At 38.1% G+C, this 18,673-nt stretch overlaps 2 protein-coding genes across 19 annotated transcripts in view; both read left to right on the forward strand.

Annotated features, from left to right (window-relative positions):
- Window positions 1-26: 26 nt before the first annotated feature.
- Window positions 27-6,084, forward strand: agmat (agmatinase (putative)). Its single transcript, XM_015037935.1, has 7 exons — window positions 27-1,216; window positions 2,127-2,329; window positions 2,474-2,522; window positions 3,818-4,013; window positions 5,006-5,185; window positions 5,522-5,606; window positions 5,748-6,084. Exons 1-7 carry the CDS (start codon window positions 927-929, stop codon window positions 5,819-5,821), a joined length of 1,077 nt encoding a protein of 358 aa, XP_014893421.1. The 5' UTR covers window positions 27-926; the 3' UTR covers window positions 5,822-6,084.
- Window positions 6,085-8,250: 2,166 nt separating this feature from the next.
- Window positions 8,251-18,673, forward strand: part of hspg2 (heparan sulfate proteoglycan 2) — a 119,125-nt gene continuing 108,702 nt past the window's right edge. For 6 of the 18 annotated variants that reach the window (XM_015037940.1, XM_015037949.1, XM_015037947.1 and 3 more), the window contains exon 1: window positions 8,252-9,360. In XM_015037940.1, the coding sequence (XP_014893426.1) occupies window positions 9,292-9,360 (69 nt within the window). In that variant the 5' untranslated portion in view covers window positions 8,252-9,291. Of the gene's footprint in view, window positions 9,361-18,673 lie in introns of all 18 variants that reach the window. The other 12 variants (XM_015037950.1, XM_015037951.1, XM_015037952.1 and 9 more) reach the window with 6 other exon arrangements.

Consider the following 18,673-nt stretch of genomic DNA (forward strand, 5'->3'; position numbering starts at 1 on the left):
AACATTTGGCATGAAAATAAATAAACAAATAAATCAGAAAATGGTGGATGGGCTAAAGATGAGGAGGTGCGCCATTTTATTGGGAAATTAGGGGACATCCAGGGTATGGATTCTTTCAACACATTGCCCACATCCAGGTGTAGTGCCACCAGATGATATGTCAAGATATGTATCAGATTGTTTATATTGTTTTATTATTATTTTTTTTTAACGTCAGACCAAAATGACTGAACCCTTTTAGGAAACTGCCTGTGCCATCCTTAAAGCATTTAGATATTTTTTCTCCCACGCTTTTTTGCAGGATAGTTTCAGCCAAATTGGAGGGCTATTAAGCACGAACAGCCTGTTTAGGGCTCTCCATTTCTCCAAATAATCAGAGTTTAACGAGGCCACCCACAAACAGTTTTATTTTTTCATTTAAAAACCACGATTCTCTTGCTGCTTAGAGTTAGTAATAAAATGATTTCCGGCCACACTCCATCGGGCTTCTATAGTAGGATGCAGGATTTATGGAGTATGGCACGCTGAACATGTAGAATGTTTTTTATTATTATTATTACCAACCTAAAAATCACAAACTGTAATGTGCAGTAGATGAACTCTGATCTGAAGTGAGGCTCCTCCCACAGCGCGCCTCCCTTCTGAAAAATATGACCTTTTGCTGCATTCAAGCTCCCAAGTGCGTTGTATTTTTAATGCTCACAAGCACAGGATTAATGATTTAAAAAATCTATCTGCCAGCTGCTGTGACATACATTGTGTTTCTTTATTCGGATGAATACCTAACATGTACACGGTCAGTTAAATTTTAACTGCATATTATAGATTCTTGTCATGCAGTTTGACGCATAAATGATTACGAGCTTATAAACGTAGCAGAGTAGGTGGCCCTTTCACACATGCCATAATTTGCTTAAACATCAGACATGTTTTCATTTTGGAGAAACTTAGGTTTAACTCGTGCAGCAGGGGTTTTCTTTGCCTTTCCCCGACAAGCTTTGGGTCAGTGCAGGAGCCGAACTGGAGGGTGCTTAATTCCGAACCGAGACAGCTCCGGGAGCCGATATAATGTTCCACCGAGCGCCGAGTTTGTTGCACGGGTGTCTGGGATCTCCACCATGGCCAAGTTACCTTATCGGGAGACGGCCGACGGGCTGGACGCGGCGTTCATTGGTGTTCCGATTGATACTGGGACTTCGAACCGGCCAGGGGCAAGGTGCCATTGTTCCTCCTCTGGTGGTCAAACTTAGAAAGAGTGTCATTAGTGATTTACAGTAGTTATTTACATGTAGCTGACTGCTATTGCGTAATATGACGTCGGTCTTAAGTTTTTTATTTTTATTTTATTTTTTTTTTACTTACTGCAGCTTTAAAGAGAATTTAAATATCTAAAAAAAGAAAAAAATAACGATAAAGTTGAACCCATCAAGGTATTATTGGACGAATATATAAACAAACTAACTTTAGCATCAAATAAAATAATGTATTACATTCATTTGTCATCTAATTGCTTTGAATCCATGAAGGATGAAGGAGTTCCAAGATTATCCACCTTTATACATGAAAGTGTGCAATACTGTGAAAAGTATTTGCCCCCTTAGAGATTTCTTATTAATTTTATAGATAATCAAACTAGCCTGAGTGCAGTTGTCAAATAATAATTTCCTAAACCAGCCAGGTCCTAATAACTGCTCGTCTCACCCTAGGCAGCAGTAAAACTCATCATTCGTGTTTTTGATTACTGGCAGTGAGCAGAGGGATTTTGGCCCACTTCTATTTGCAGAATTGCTGTAAGTCAGCTACAGTGGAGGATCTTAAGCAATGAACAGCCTGTATAAAGTCATCCTAAAGAATCCTAATCAGAAGTCCAGACATTGACTAGGCCACTTAGTGTGCTTCAGATTCAGTTTTCACAAATGTCCAAGTTGTGTTAGAAAACTTTTGTCCCCTAATCTTTTTGTACTTACTCAGTCCACCTTTGTCTGATATTAAAGTTTGCTTGATGATTTGAAACAATTAAGTGCAAAGAAAAACAAAAACAAACTAAAACCCAACGTGCACGGGGTTTGCAGGGTAACAAATTTAACTGCATGTATTAATGCCTACTCTTTTCACACACTCTACAGGTTTGGTCCACGCCAGATCAGAGCAGAGTCTGCCTTGCTGAGGGCTTACAACAGTGGCACCAGGGCAGCGCCTTACGAGTCCCTGATGGTTGCTGACATCGGGGACGTAAACGTTAACTTGTACGATTTGAAAGACACCTGTAAGCGCATCACGGAGGCCTACAGAAAAATCCTGGCCACTGGCTGTATCCCTCTGACTTTGGGTGAGAGCAGCTGAGATCACATATATCAACTGTTTGCTAAGTAAATGATTTAGCGCCTGGAGACAAAGTCTCACCCCTGTGTGCAATAATTAATTATCTAGTTCTTTCATAGCTCAGATGTTAAGCAAATGTTGGTTTCTGCAGGTGGCGATCACACTATTGCGTACCCAATACTGCAAGCTGTAGCAGAGAAGTAAGTATCCATCATTAGAAAGAGGAACATGATTGAGATTGTCAAAATTCAAGATTCTTCAACCAAAGTGTACATATAGTTATTAAACAAAAAATTGAGAATTTAAACCCTAATTGAGCTTTCGATTACTTATCCACGTTCACCATCCCGTTTTAGGTACTTAATAGAAGAGAAATTATTTTTCCATTTGGGTTTGATGCAGAACAGAAGCAGCCCAGTGAGTTGTGGTTCTCGTTGGTTATAATTTCATTAAACATAATCTTTTATGGTCTGTTTTCTGTCAGGTAGATATTTCACTCCAGGCATTCCTAAGGACCTGGCAGCATATATTGTTCCAAAACCTTGAATCAAAATGACTATTGGTGTCTTTGCAAATATGTGTCTTGGCACTTCATCCACACCATAAAAGTTGCTGAACGTCTTTTTTTTCTCTTTAGCTAAGTGGATTTAGTCTTGTTGGCATAGAGAAATGAATTTCAGCTTTTAGATTAATCAGTGCAGTTTCAGGTTAGTTTTCCACCTCCAAAAACGTGTTTAAATTCTTTACTGATATGTAGCTTTTTCCTGGCATAGTAGCTGCACAACAAAGTTCTCCTGAAACAGTCTGTTTTTAGTTAAAAGGCTAATGATAGAGATTTATTTTAAGCAGGTATATTTGTTTTTGAGGCAAAACTGTCCTTCTAGTAGTTCTGCAGAAATGAAATCTGAAAACATAAAGCTATGATTCTCATTCCAGAATCATGGATTCTAGAAAGTTCTAGAACAGAGATATGCAACCTGCATTTCTGCCTCCAGTTCAGCCGATTAAAACACGTTTAGAGCTGCAAATATAACGAGACCTTTTTATTTTTTTTTTTAAAAAAAAGGCAGTTTATAGTTTTTGATAAATGCTGTCAATACAAAATGTTTTTATTTTTAAAGAACCACCATAGATCTTAAAATGAATAAAAGCATTAAATGTTTGCAAACAAAAGAAGAATGCATAGGAGGAGAGTAGGAGTGTAGAATGAGGTTTGTGACACATAGAGATTATGTTTTTAGATCTGTTTTGATTTCTGGTGTGTGTATGATCATGTTTTTGCATAAGAAAAAATGTACTGTTGTGGAATTTGCGTAAAAGTTGCAGAAGCTGCTTTCTGCTTACAACAAGATATAATAATTTTCATACATTAAAATCATTTCCAGAACCACATGATTCCAGATTGAATCATGCGACCCTAAAACATTAATAACAGATAGATAAAATATGTCTATTAGATACTCCACATTTAGTTGTCTGTGTAATAACTTGTCAGGCATGGCCCTGTGGGTTTAGTCCATGTGGACGCTCATGCAGACACCAGTGACGTGGTTCTGGGGGAGAGGATCGGCCACGGCACCCCGTTCAGACGCTGTGTGGAGGAGGGGCTCCTGGACTGCCAGCGGGTGGTCCAGATCGGCCTGCGAGGCAGCGGGTACTCAGCGGACTCGTACGAGTGGAGTCGGGCTCAGGTACAGTCTGGGTTTCTGTTACATGGTGCTGGTTTCACACCATACCCAGTGACAGTGTTAGAAATGTCACACTGCGTAGTTAATGGTTTGGAACCTGTAACCAGTCAGTTCACGGCTGCACTGTGGTGAAAAGTGTTTGGAGCTTCTTCTGTCACTTCTTCCTTCCTTTTATTGTTGTTCCTTACTTTCTTCCTTTTTTAAATCATTTCCTTTTCACTTTCTTTCTGTTCTATTCTCTTTCTTTACATCCTTCTATTTATCAAACATTGTTCTTTGGTTCTTTCCATCCTTTCTTCCCTCTTTCTTATCCTTCCATTATTTCAATTTTTTGTCTTCATTTGTTTCTTCTCATTCTTTTTTTATCATTCCCTTTCTTTAAACGTGCTTTTCTCATTCCTTCCATCCATCTGATCTTGATTTGTTACTTCTTTGTTTTCTTCTATCCTTCCCTCAATTCCTCATCTTCTAACTTCCTTCTTTCTAACCTTTTGTGTTTCCTTTGTGTTTTCTTTCTTATACCCTCTATGATTCCCTCCTTCTTTTAGTCTTTATTTCCTTCCTCACCTCCTTCCTTCTTTCTTTTCCTTCTCTTCTTCCTTCTTTTATTCTTCTCCCCTTCTCTCCTTTCTTCCCTTCACCTCTTCCTTATTTCTTTCTAAACTTTTTTTTTCATTCATTTCCTTCTTCTTTTGTAGATTATCTCTTTAAAGCCTTGCCGTGATAGAATGTTGTTCAGTAAATTTATAGTAAACTTTTGTATTTAAACTTCTGAAATCTAGGCCAAAAACAAGCTGAGGATCTTGCTAGTTAGAATTTTGAAACAATGCATGTACGAAAGTGTGTAAGCTCCTTTATTATAATCTGAGGCAGCATTATCAAAATGTCTGCATTCCTCTGCATCATTCACATTGTAAGAATCCTTCACTTTATCACATTTAAGTCACAAAGCAATGAAAACGATCCTTCATCTTCCCATTTTTTCTGACCTGCAGGGTTTTCGTGTGGTCCAGGTGGAAGAGTGTTGGTTCAAGTCTCTCTCGCCTCTAATGTCTGAGGTGAGGGCTCAGATGGGCGTTGGGCCGGTTTACCTCAGTTTTGATATCGACGCTCTTGATCCAGGTTTTGCTCCTGGAACAGGAACACCGGAGATAGCAGGACTCACTCCCATACAGGTAAACACAAGCAGCAGTCATTATAACTTGTCAATAAAATGCTAATTTAAACATTATTGGCTGAGTTTTACCTGTAAGGAGATTCTATTTTTTTTTTTTTTTTACATCTAATACTAATTTTAAGAAACCAAAGATAATAAATGAAGGCTGTACTTTAGCCCTTTAATTTTACACGTTTTCCTGTCTTTAATTGGATCGATAGATCGATCCATCTATTTAGAATCGTATAAGTTGACAAAAGTATTTTTCTCATAAAGTCACTGCTAGTTGAAATATGTTTTGATATGTTTTTCTTTTCTCAGACACTGAAATCATTTTTTAAAATCTTGAACTTAGGGAGTTGAGATTATCCGAGGCTGTCGGGGTCTTAACCTTGTTGGATGTGATCTAGTGGAAGTTTCTCCACCTTATGACACTACAGGTACTTTACACAATCGATTCTTAAAAATAATTGAAACATTAAAACTATTATTAGTTTTAAAGTATTTTTTGTAGCTTTTTTTTTTTTTTTTTATTTTTTTATAAATAACCTTGTTATATCTACTTTCATTCTCTTTAACAGGAAACACAGCCTTGACTGGGGCCAACCTCCTCTTTGAAATGTTATGTGTTTTACCAAAAGTGAAATACTACTGACCTGGATGTAATATTTGGTGCTGCTTTTTAAATTTTTAAATATTATCAAAGGTTAACTTGGGTGCAATTCTGTTTTAAAAAATAAATTTTCATTTCCGATCCAGTCTTATTTGAATTGTAATTAAATGTTATACTTTGATAATTACATATATTAGCAATTTAACATGAGCTGGAGCTCTTTCTCCTGTAAAGAACCTTAAAGTGACATTTGTTGGGAATTGGCTAATAAAATAAACTGAACTGGACTTAATGGAGATGTTTAATGCTAAGAACTTTATTTTATGTTAATTTATTCCTGAATGTGACAGGGTCTGTAACATTGACAAAGTTCTAGTTGCATTCTGTGTTTTTTCTTTTCTGAATTAAAAAAAAAAAGATTTTATATACACGTAGCTACAGAAAAAGTTAGAACTTGTGGAACCAGAAAAACTTAAAAGCAGTGAATCTCAAAATTAAGAGAGTGTAATTTGTTGGATTTTTATCAGTGCAGCAAAATAAACGTGTCATTTTATTGCAGTCAAATGATGACACAATAAAAAGAAAAGTTTGACTCATCCTCACCAAAAATGCCAATAACTGTGGACTTTATTTCACATGTACCTACTAATCATCTTTTGCCATTTTATTATTAGACAGCAACGTACAAGGAAAACCTGTTGGGTTGTGTAAGGGTTAAAACACATATATTTGAAACACTTACTTAGTGTCAATATGCTGGAAACAATAACAGTTTGTCCTCTTTTTCCTTTATTTAGCTCTAGATTAGAATTAACACCACAAAGAATAAAATTATACAGCATTCAGTATAATTAAATGTGCATCAGGCTCTAAGGGCGTTGACCTTGTGCGACAGGGGAAGGCAATCATTCTTTGGTACATTTGTTTTCTACAGCTGCACTGGTTGGCAACACGCACTGTACTAAAGTTACATTGACTGCATTCGGGTTCTGAACTCTTAAAACCCAACGTCATCTTAGACTATTTAGAAGCAAGAAGGAACAATAATTTAAATAATATATTTAGATTAAGTATCAAGTAAGAAATTTACCCTGCTGCAATTATTAACCAATAATGTTTCTGTACCATCAGAGGGGCTTAGACAATGCTGCCAATAATTGCAAGCAGGACAAAACAAGCAGGCGGCATTGTTTATCCCAGAGTTACCAGTTTATTTAACATTTTTGGAGCATTTTTCCACATCTTTGCTGCCAGCTGAAGGCAAGGGAGGAGTCTCTAAATCAGACCGCTGTGGTCAGAAAGATGCTTTAAGAATGCGCTCACAGTCAAAGAAAGGTTCACTCCAGAAATGAACTCTCTCGAATGTCCAAGAGTGTCTGAGAAAGGCAGACAGGAATTCCAGCTCTGAAGCATGCAGCTAACTTGAGTCAAGATATAGTTTATATTTATACTTGGCTTCATGTTAAAAGCAACACTGCTCCAATTATTTTTTGCAGAAGGTCTTGTATATTCCTAAGCTCCTGTGATATGACGCTGTCTTTTCATTTAAGATGTATGAACTATGTTGTATTGGAAGCATTACGTTTGTACTTTGACCATAAAGCCAGATGGTGGAACACTGACTGAATTCCAGCCCAAGTTGTTATTAGCCTTCTCTGTTTTTGTTTCACCTTACTTAGTGAGCAAAGGAGAGTCACTCCTCTCCTCTTCTATTTAGAGCTCCTCTTAATTGGCAGCAGCTGTCCTTTTTAAACTTCAGAGTGATTCAGGAAGCTTCCTTATACAAAATAAACAAAACAAAAAACAGATGCAACCATCCAGCTGACAGCACTCAGCAGTTTTTCCTGCAAGTGGTAAATGTTGAGGACATGCAACACAAAGCCTTTCATTGTTCCTCAGTTTTTGAAATTTAACTCTTCCCATTAATATTTAACTGCTTTGTAATAAGTCTCAGCAAAACGTTGTGCCAGCAGAGGGCGCTCAAAGCTCAAAGTATTCTGCTCTTACGATTTTTAAATTCTGCTGATATTACAAATTAAACTGGTTTTAATGGCTGATTTATTTTATTTTTTTTACATTTTGAAGCTTTTTAACTATTTAAGACTTTATACAACACTTACTTTGGGTGACTTTTGGGGACCTTAGAAATATGCTGCCAGAGGGTGTGGAAAGCATGAGAGAAAGTAAGGAACAGGTTTATCACATGGTGTAAAAGCTGTTGGTATGTTTAGGGTAATGCTGTAATGTTTGCTTCAGTCCCACGAGTGAACTGCTATTTCAGATTAAATATTGGACAATCTATACATAATCTCTGCATTAATGCTCAACCTTATCTCTGATAAAAATGAGTCTTAATTTTTATCAAGGTAAAATAAAAGAAGAAATGAAGCAAAACAGCTTTATTCCTCCATATCTGTTAGTGTTATTGGTATTATTCCTCTATAACTGTTAGTATTATTGCAAAATAATAGTAAAGTATTTCAACAATATTAACAATTTTTTCAGTTGAGTGTTATCGTCACTGTGATTATATTTATACACAGTAACTTAGTCAAGCAGCCAAAAGGCCGATGGTAACTTTAGGGAGAGATCCAAACCTCGGGTGAACAACGCTGGTGATCCACAAATCCAGCTGATTAGTGCATGTATGGACTGTCAAGATTTTATGCAAGACTGACCACTACCGGATATCCTTCCTGTCCAGCATCACCACCCGCGACTCTTTGAAGAACCCTGGATTATGAGTTACGAAGTTTAATTTCCTTTTGGGATAAATGTTTTACTCCATTAAAATCTGACAGAGGTTGAAGGATTTTGCAGTGGAGAACTGAAAACATATGTACAAAGCTTATAGAAACATATCATTGCCCCAATACACAAGCGTCACACTTAAATATTATTTGTGATGATTTGTGGTTTAAACAAAAACATTCACAAAAGGTTTACGGATCTGAATTGCGCAAAGCACGGCACTGCATATGTGTGGACTGGAGTTTTCTTACGACTCCACTCATGTGAGAAGAGTGTGGTCACCGTGTAAAAGAGCCAGCGTGGGTCTAGGTGGCGTCTCCCCCACGCTGGGATTAGCCGTCCTTCTCTTTCAGCCCTCGCTGAATTCCATTCCGCCTTTTACTTTCTCGGCTTCCCTCTCTGCGCTCCGGAGGACTTCCCAGTGACTTTGCGTGGCCGCATTCAGCCCCACTCTGACTAACTCAAAGTCCCAAAGTACTGCTGCTGCTGCTGCGCAGGAAGGAGAAGAAGCAGTTTGGAGGTCTCGACATTTGGCGTGTTTCCGCAACCTTCCCCCTCTCCCCTCTTCCTTAGGGAAACGAGCGCGAGCAGGGAATAGTTTTTACCTGTTGATGAGGTCCCACGGGTGGCAGAGGAGCAGGCGCATACAGTGTGAAAAAAACTCGCTCCAGCACCGGACCGCGGGAAGCGAGTAAAGGACCTCGGGATTTTTTTTTCCTTTTTCCCCCAGCAGAAGCAGCCTTTGCTGGGTTGGTGGAAAAATGGGCTCTCCGACCTCCTGGAGCTGTGGACTTATGGTGTCTTTGATACTCGCATGTCAGCTTGTTTCTGTAAGTGAACTCCAACTTTTATCTTTTGCACTTTTAAGCACTTCGCTGGACAGATTCAGATAAACAAAACATATTCCCCTCAGGTCAAAGTAACACATTACTTCCTTTATGCCCCCTGCGGGGAAAGAAAATGGTGTTTTTGATTTATGTTTTTATTTATGTTGCGTCAGTGGCGCATGCAGGTGGGCTGTAAACTCTTACCAGCATGTTCTGTAGAGATGCGTTTAGAAGTAATGGGACAAACCAGAACCCGAGTGAAGCCGGGCTAAGTTTGTCCATAGAAACAAGCTATTCATAGTCTCCCCTGGAGCGCTGGAGCTTCTCAAACTTTCTTCGAGCTACACTCTCTGTTTTCTGCTACGTAAGAGAAGATTGTGATTTTAAAAAAAGCATGAACTAATCAGATTCCGTATGATTCTTTTAATTTTGGTGCCTGCAACAATATTCCTTCAAAATAAAACCTCCCCAAAGTATGGAGAGCTATACATGCCACAATGTAACACATGATGAAAAATATTTTACAATTAGAGGAGAATGCTTTTTAATAAATAAATTAGCATATATGTTATTGCTCATTTGAATTTCCATAAGTAAATCATAAAAAGTGAAAAAAAAAATCCTGAATTGAATTTAAATTCATTCATTCATTCATTCATTCATTCATTCATTCATTTAGAATGTTTTTTACCATTTAATTTTTGCTGAAATGCACCTCTAATCTAAACTGTAGGTGCAGCTTATCATGTATAACCTAATATTTGGAAAAATTAATGTTAAATTTTAAGTTGTTAATTTATTTTTAATGGTAATGGTGATTAAGGAAACATTTTTTATATATGATGCTATGCTATTCTGTTTCAATGAATACCTCCTGAAATTTCTTACAAATTATTGCTCCTCCCAACCTGCACCTCTTCAATCTATGTTTTATTCATACATCTTCTTAATTCATTAATCTAATCATAAATGTCTTGCACAAGTTGGAGCAAATAAATCTGATTTAAATTTAAACTTGCCAAATGAGGAACTGCTTGAGTAAATCATTTTGTGCTTCATTTTTAATTACTGAAAGTACTAATGGATCAAAATGTAGACATACAGTTTCACTTCCAGTAGGCCACCCATGCACTGTGGAGTGACTTATTCTTGACAAATCACTGACATTACAGTCTAAGAACCCTGCTGTCTTCACTCCTCTATATCTGTTGTATGAATCATATAGCATATGACCATCGCCTTGGAGTTGAGAATAGCCTTCCCCCCACTCTTTGCAAACCCTGTCTGTCTGTTCTCTCACCTTTGCGCCCTCTAATAAAAAGAGCTGTGATGAGGCGGTGTCCGTGTCACCTCTGCATCGATTTGATCTGAAGTGAAGCTTTTCTCAATGATTTGATGCCATCTTGTTGGCAAGCATGCATAAATCTTTCACATTCCTGATCCAGAGCATTAAGCCACCGGTATGTCCAGAGTCGAGAGGGTACAGTGGGATGCATTTGAGTGCCACATTTCACCTCCACAAATGAAACGCTCAGCTTCAAGCTATGTATCCTCTAAAATATCATCAAACCACTCAAATTCCCCAGTCTCCACAAGTCTGTCATCATGTGCTGTGTGCTGACAGTGGAGGGTACCACAGCTGTTATTAACAGCTTGGTAAACAATAGCAGCATAATTCAATTAGCTGGAACCGCAAGCATCTGTTTCTTGCATTAGGACTTTGAACTACAGCAGGCTGACTGCCTCTTGATTCAATTAGGCGCATGTACCGGTGTTACTACAGGGCCCTCCTCTTTCTCTCTGCTGGAATATCACGGTCATGTGTATCAGCTCAATAAAGTCTGACTCAATGCAAAGTCCCAGTGGGTATGAGCTCCACATCAAATAGGTCTCAGCTGCGAACTACTCTGTAGCACTTGCAGGTGAAGTTAAAACTAGATCAGGCTCTTTAGCTTGCTTATTTAGGGCTCATGAAATGCTGCCATGGGACAAAAGTAAATCTGATGTGTATGGGGGTGTTAAGTTGTATCGGCCTGTAGTGCAATAAGTTGCACTCATCAAGCTGTTATGCTGGTTTTATGAGGAACTTATTTTCATTGTGTCAATTCGTCTGCTTCCAGTTGCTGAATACAAACCTGAATCAATCTGAATTTTGTGACTAAGCTATGATGTGCCAGAAAAATTATGGTGAGATGACATTTTAAGGCATCTGCAGCATCCTATGTTGGCCATTGTCATGGTTATCTGGACTAATGTTTATTAAACACTAGCCCCTGTTAGTATTCTGTGGAGAATTTCCTTCAGATATCCAAAGACTCCCAACATAAAATATCCAGAATGTTTCATGACAAAGAGAGGTTGCCAACCTCTTCAGCCTTCCAGTTATTTACTAAAAGTCTCATTCTCAGCCATTGTAGAGTGTGTGCGCAGTAAAACCAGCTAACCAAACGTCATGAACTCAGCTAGGGTTGCTACGTGACGACCTGGAATTGCTAGTTGAGGGGAAGTGCCTGCTGATTTGTGACGTTACATTCCAAACGACTCTTTTTCCAGATACAGAAAACCATTAACTTGTTGCCAAAATACGGCTGGGTGTTTTTTTTAAGTGCATTGAAAAAAGAATGCACTACTGTTTTTCGAAGCAGTAGAGCTCCAAACTGAAGTACAAAAATGTGCAAAATGTGAATTTTGCATAATGGGTCCCATTTAATAACTTTATACATCTGTGTGCTTCTTTTAATTTCATTTTAAACACCTAACTGGTACTGAAATGTCAAATTGTATGTTTTTGTTGCTTAGCAATGGCATTCACATCAAAGACTGTTGGTAGTGTGACCTGGTTGTGTTTGCTTATGGTGTGGTCTCTGCATGGAAAATTATCTGAGTTTTCAGGGCTTGTCAAGTTAAAAATCAGTTAACCTTGGTCATCAACTGATATATTGGTGCATGTGTAGTTGATTTGAAGCAGATTTTGCCTGTAGTTGCATCTAAGGTATAAAATAGGGATCTGCAATGATTGTCCTTTATGTGAATTTGCATAATAAGAGGCAACAATCTTGATGTGGAAGCCATAATCTGCTCAGATAATCTGAAAAACTAATACCTGCATTTGGTTTTATATCTACAACTGAAACATTAGTTAATTTTTATCCAAAGTTATAAAAAGCTATTATGAAGGCTTAAAGATTCACTTAGATCCTCAGGTTGTAGATCCCTGCTATAGATGGTTCCACAAGGAACCCTTTGACTTCATTGGAGATGGACTGAAAATGGGGGAAGGGTGACGTGGATTTCTACAGAATAGTTTTTGTCATTGACTTTACTGGATGTAGTTGAATCTCTGATCCCTTTGATGATCTTGTGCAGCAACAGTTTGATTTATTTAGTCTGCGATGGGATGGTTGGTCTTTCCATGCCTCTAATCCAGGTGCCACACTGCTTTAATTACTATTCAGAGCTGATGTGAGTGGATGGAGCAGCAAAGCACAGCTTGGCAAATACGAACTCCTCTCCACAGTTTGAACAGCAGAAGATCCACCTCCTCAAGGCCTACTCGCATAATTACTGGCTTTGGTAAACATTGCAGGGTTGAAACATAGAGTGGCCATCTTAGCTGATAGAAGAACACTGTTAAACTGACTCAGCCCTCTTTAAGCACATCTGTACATATGGAGCGTAGGCTTGTCAAGCTGGGATTTGTTGACTCTGCAGTGAGGTGTGATGTGGGCCGGTACAGAGGTCGGGGGAGAGGAGTGTGAACCTGACTATTTTTCACAGTTCAGTTAAGTTTTCTTATGAATTATTACTCCGGCGAGACAGACTGTGACCATGCTGTTTCCTGAACTTTTCACTGTGAACACGTCTCTACAGTCGTCATTAATGTTGTTCTGTTTTAAATCTACTTAGAAATTCACTTCCTATGTCAGATGTTTGATGGAAATTCAGTGAGGAAAAACATCTAAAAAAATGCTTGATTGTCCAAGAAATAGCTCCTTGTTTTACTAGAGCTAATATGCACTTAATAGCCAGGGTTAGACCTGCTTTAGTTTACTCCCAAAGTGGACCTTTTACCACTTTGTGAGTAAACACATTTCTTCAGAAACTGTTTTAAATCTCTAATATCTAGACATATGTGTTGATTTTCTGTTGACTCCACTGTATAAAGGTTAAGTAGAAGCACATGTTGCAGTTCACAAAACCAACCACTCTGTTGTGCATTAGTGCCTTCCTTTGTTGTTTGCTTTAGACAAGTAAGACCACTTGTCTTACTTTTATAGCAAGTATGGAAATTAATCACCATCCAAAGGACAACACATTATGTGTTCAACCTCAGAAATATGTGAAACTGCCACAACTGTATGCAGACCCTTGTGTGAAAATTGGCCATATTTCTACACCAGGGATAAGCAATAAATCCACCAATAGCTTGATAATTAAACTGAGCTTGTGTCTCTCTCTTGAGACTGGATGACAAAAGGCTTCTTTCGGGTACATCGGTCTCGACTGATCCCCCCTCTTCTCATTTCCTTAGAGTGAGGAGAAGTGAACTCTGGCATCAGTTACTTGCTGGGTGCATGGTCTTGTACCACAAAGTGTAGGATGGGAGTTCTGTGAGGCGTAGCAAGCCAGAGAAACTCTAGTTGAGATGTAATTGGTTTTAAAGCTGAATGCAACAGCTGCAGCATGCACTTTGGATTCAAACCGAATTACCGTTGTGAACCTTAACCTGTACGAGGCGGTATGTCACATTTGTTGTAAAACAATAGAAACTAAACACAGAAATACAACAAACATGCATCTCCACCTAGAACATAATCATCTGATGCAGTTTTCCCACCAGCTGTGGAAAAAACTACAACCTCACTCAATCACTTTGGTGTTTAGCTGACAAATACGAAAAGATAAAGCAAAATGATGCACATCTGCTACTCCTGAGAAATCCTACCTGGAGTGACACAAAGTCAACATGTTGGTTTTTCTTGCTCAGAATTTGCCTGGCAAAAATAGCTTCAAGTTTGCCTATGCCCCTTTGAAGCATCGGCTTTTATTTAAATGGAGTGTTTCTTGTTTTTAGTTTGCCAATTTTCACTGTCTGAGATAATCTTAATCTCAGTTTCACATTATCACGGTATTTATAATTAAAAAAAAAAAAAAGAATACGTAAAAAGCAATTATCCACTTTGATTTATTGAACTGATTTTGCAGTTTGCTTTTGTTATTTAGGTTTTGATACACACACCTAACAAAGCAATTAAACAAAAGCAATGTCAGTTTAATTTAAAAGAGCCTTTAAAGCAGTGCTACCTCAGTCAGAAACTGACACTCCTTTAGTTTTTCACCCACTGACTGTGTTGTTCACAACTGGAACTATTCCCACTTGTAGTCGCCTTTCTTGCAAGTTTTAGGAGGCTTCTTTCAGCTAGCAGACCAAAAGTATGGAACAAAAGAGGCGAGGTGGGTGGATTAATGTGCTACTTGATGCGTCACACAACTGGAAAAACTCTGGTCACTGCGGGACTTTCTCTGACCCCACAATGAAAGAACATTAAACCACAGGATCTGAAAAATGTTATGTTTAAACCTTAATTTTTATGTAATCTTGCTGTACCACCATACTAGCAACTGGCTCATGCCAAATGTAAGCAATGTAGCTACATTCTTTTCATAAGTTAGGTGATTATTCTAGTGATTTAGTTAAAAATAATTAAGAACAACCTTTTTTTTTTTTACTGAAACTAAAGAATTGATTTTTCCTCTATTTTCATTCTAAGAAATTACTACTGTAATACAATCAGATTTTATTTGAAGGCTTTTTACACACCGATATCCGGTGGGTGCTGTTATAAGGGTATCCTAAATTTATACATGGTGCAGTACAAATCATTAATTTACACTAATGTGTACAGATCCTTTAAAGCCTTAAAGAAGAGTAAATCTGTTACAGTTTGGTACCTGATCTTTCCTTTGTGACTCACCTTTACACACACACACACACACACCACACACAAAGTACTTTGCTGTGCTTTCATGCCAACTTCGCATCCGTGTCGGACTGAAGAGCCAACTCCAAACACAGCTGCAACCCGGCTGGTACACCAGCAGACTGGCCTGCATGTGCTGACATGAGCACACATTCTCAGGACGACCTGTTGTAACTAGAGTCCTACTCTTTCCTTCCACATTTCTGCCTTTGAAGGGCTCATGTGCTGTTGTTTCAAAACACAGACTCCCATAAATGTATCGTCGTCAGATCAGCCTGTCTTTTCTGTCTGGCAATTCCCTAATTACGCCTTCAAAGCTTTTTATGGATCACAGTTTAAAGTTAATCTTCCTTTAAAGGAGGGGGGGCATTATTAGCTCATTAAGCTGTCATATTTTCACTTGGATGGAACGCCGCGTTCAACGGACCTCCAAACAAGATGTAGGAGAAAATGTCACAAATCATTTCATCCAAAGTCCACTTAAGAGAGACAAGAGAGGTAGAGAGACAAGGCAACAATGCTGCTGCTTTTTATCTCATTTGTTTGGATCTAGTGACTTTGTAGATTTAAAGATGCTGCTTATGTTTTGTTTTACTTGCAAATGTACACTGATGGAAAACAACTGTCCTGGGAAATGAACTGGGAAATGCTGCAGGATGTTGCTAAATTGAATTTTTTTTTAATCAAACTGAAGAAAAAGTTCATTTTTATTTTATTTTTTTTTATCTGGGCTGGTGACATACCAAAATGGAACTGATCAGGTGGTTTTGGTATTATATATTCTAAGCTATTGGATTTGCATGTTTGAACCAGAATTTCACTCTTGTGACCCCTCAAGCCATTATACCGCTCTCACACTGGGAAGCTTAAGCAAAAGGTACCAACACCAATTAAGAGTTTTAACTGGTACAAAATTCTTCATTTTCCTGCTTGAATTCTTCCATTTGATTCTTTTTTGTGCATATTTGACACAAACACATGCAGTCTGGGTTATAGGAGATTATAAGTTGAGTCATTCTGGTAGGATAAAACTCATTTAAAGTCTGTCTGTGAATGAAGAGGGCGACAAATGCAGAAATAATCTTTGTTGCTGTCAAAACCAAACTTTATCCTGATGATTTGACTTAAAAAATGGATAAATGAATTTGAGGAAAGGTACTCATGGACACAGTTCTTTTACACATAAAAAATGCATAATTAAATTTCATCTACAAAAACTAAATTCTTTGCTCCTGAGTTATGGAGCCACAGGTGCAATAAAACCAGTGGCTCACAGGGAGGTCATGGGCTGTTTTAATGACCCATTACTGTCACCAGGCAATAAAAACCAGCAGCATACAGAAGACAATTACTCATCAAGCCTGGTTACAAAGACCAACCTCAGTGTTTTTATCAACCAATTCATTAGTTCAACAGTCTAGACTAATAAAAGGATTTTGTCTGGATCTGTTCATTTTTTTAGGATGTTGGTAGCAGAGTTTACAGAGAGAATGGCTCAGTTTTAGTTTGAAATGCTGGGACCAGTAACGGACTGGTTGATAACTTACAAATCATTTTCTCTAAGTGTACATCTCTTCAGTGGGGAAGCTGTTACTGAGGGAAAAAGACTTCAAGTTTGCTAGTTTAAGAATCTGTGTAGGTATAAAATTAAAAAATGCACAAAGACTACTAAAAAGAAAATTGTATTTTCTGACATATTTGAGATGATTGAGGTCCATTAAGGCTGCAAGAGAGAGCATAACCTTACCATGATGGAGAGAATAAGAACAGCAACACATTGCCAGGTCAGACCATAATCAAACAGAAATCAGACTCTAAAGTTTGATCGGTATAACGCAAAGTTAAATGTTTAGAAATAACCAACAGTCTTAATCTGGAGATCTTTAAGCCTAACATGAATCCTTCCGCTTTGTGAAAAGAACAAAAACCTCCAACCTTTCCTTCACTTTAAACAGTCTTTGAGACTCATTGAAATGTTAAGTTAACTGCATTGCGCTTCTCCATTGTTGGTGCTCAATCTCCTCTCAGCCCTATTGAGTCAATCATTGTGTGGAAGCATTGATGTGGAGTCACTTTTGGTGTTTTTCATTTAAGAAGCAACATCTTTGTCTTGTAAGGTCCCTCCCACCGAATACATCCACTCTCATGGGGGTTGCTGGCCTTTTCTCTGAACGTGGTTTTCTGTGTCGAGAACAGAAAGGAAGTCTTTTCTGGGACACTTGGGGTCAGTTCTTTCTGCTTTTTCTCTGGTTTTACTCCTTTAAACAGGATAAATTATATTTTATCTTGGTGTTTTATCAGCACTGATAATCTCTGAAGCTAGTTGCAGTGCACATCCCCTCACTGCAGAGCAAGTCTTTACCTGTAAAACAGAAAAAAAGCAACATCCAGCTCTGCAGGACTCGCTGAAAGAAGAGACAACCCTAACAAAGATGCTGCTGGAGCCTTGATGTTTCGCAGAGGGAGGCCGGTGTGTTTAGTTCTGCTGGCCGCAGGGTGTGAATGACTCAGTGAACAGTAAATACAGAGTGAGCACTGGCTTCCTCTCTGAGCTTGCCTTTCTTTGATTTAGGACTTGGTTTGGTAAAAGTAACACAAGCCTGCTGGTGCTCAGCACCCCGTTTGCTGGATACTTTAACCGTTTAGTGGGTTTTTTTGACACTAGTTGAAGGAAAAGCCAAACCCAGTTGATGTTTCAAACCCCAGAATTGGATTTAAACCAAGACTAGAATCAGATTAATCTTTTTTATTATTATTTTAAATAATATCAGACCCAATAAATCTACAATCAACTGCTGAATGAAAGTCCTATATAAATGAGTTTTTTATGTGCTATAATGAGTCCTGGTTATTTTGACATTTGCAGTTTTGGGTGTTTCATACCCTATTTTTCAAACATGAAACCTTAAATTATGTCATCGGACAATTTGGACAATTTGCATCAATCATAAGTCCTACTCCAGAAGAGGATGTTTTGTTCCATTTTGACAACTGATGATTAAAAGAAATTTTCTGTAATCAACTCGGTACAGTCTGCTATTATTGGTTTCATGACCCCAATAAATAAAGTCAGGTGGGATAATAGACATTTATTTCGGTTTAATCAGGAATCATTATTTAGAATTTTATGAGTCAGTCCAAACAGTGTAATATAAATAGGAACAGATCAAGGGTTGAAACTTAAATTACAACCATAAATTGGTTTCAGGCTGTGAAAGCCTGACTGATGAGCTTAGAATTAGATCAAACTTTTCTACATAAAAACATATGAGCCACCGTCTTCCTTGTTCTTGCTTTTTGTTTCTTCTTTGGTCTGGCTTATCATATCTGTATTT

This window comes from Poecilia latipinna, unplaced genomic scaffold (genome assembly GCF_001443285.1).
Source record: "Poecilia latipinna isolate Pla-1442-1.1 unplaced genomic scaffold, P_latipinna-1.0 Scaffold424, whole genome shotgun sequence".
Classification (NCBI taxonomy): Eukaryota; Metazoa; Chordata; class Actinopteri; order Cyprinodontiformes; family Poeciliidae; genus Poecilia; species Poecilia latipinna.

Bases quoted from the DNA above. Each gene is read 5' to 3' on its own strand.
- agmat (XM_015037935.1), top strand. From the start codon at position 927: ATGTTTTCATTTTGGAGAAACTTAGGTTTAACTCGTGCAGCAGGGGTT. The intron at 2,330-2,473 runs GTGAGAGCAGCT...TGGTTTCTGCAG, and splicing joins CTGTATCCCTCTGACTTTGG to GTGGCGATCACACTATTGCG. The intron at 5,607-5,747 runs GTACTTTACACA...TCTCTTTAACAG, and splicing joins TCCACCTTATGACACTACAG to GAAACACAGCCTTGACTGGG.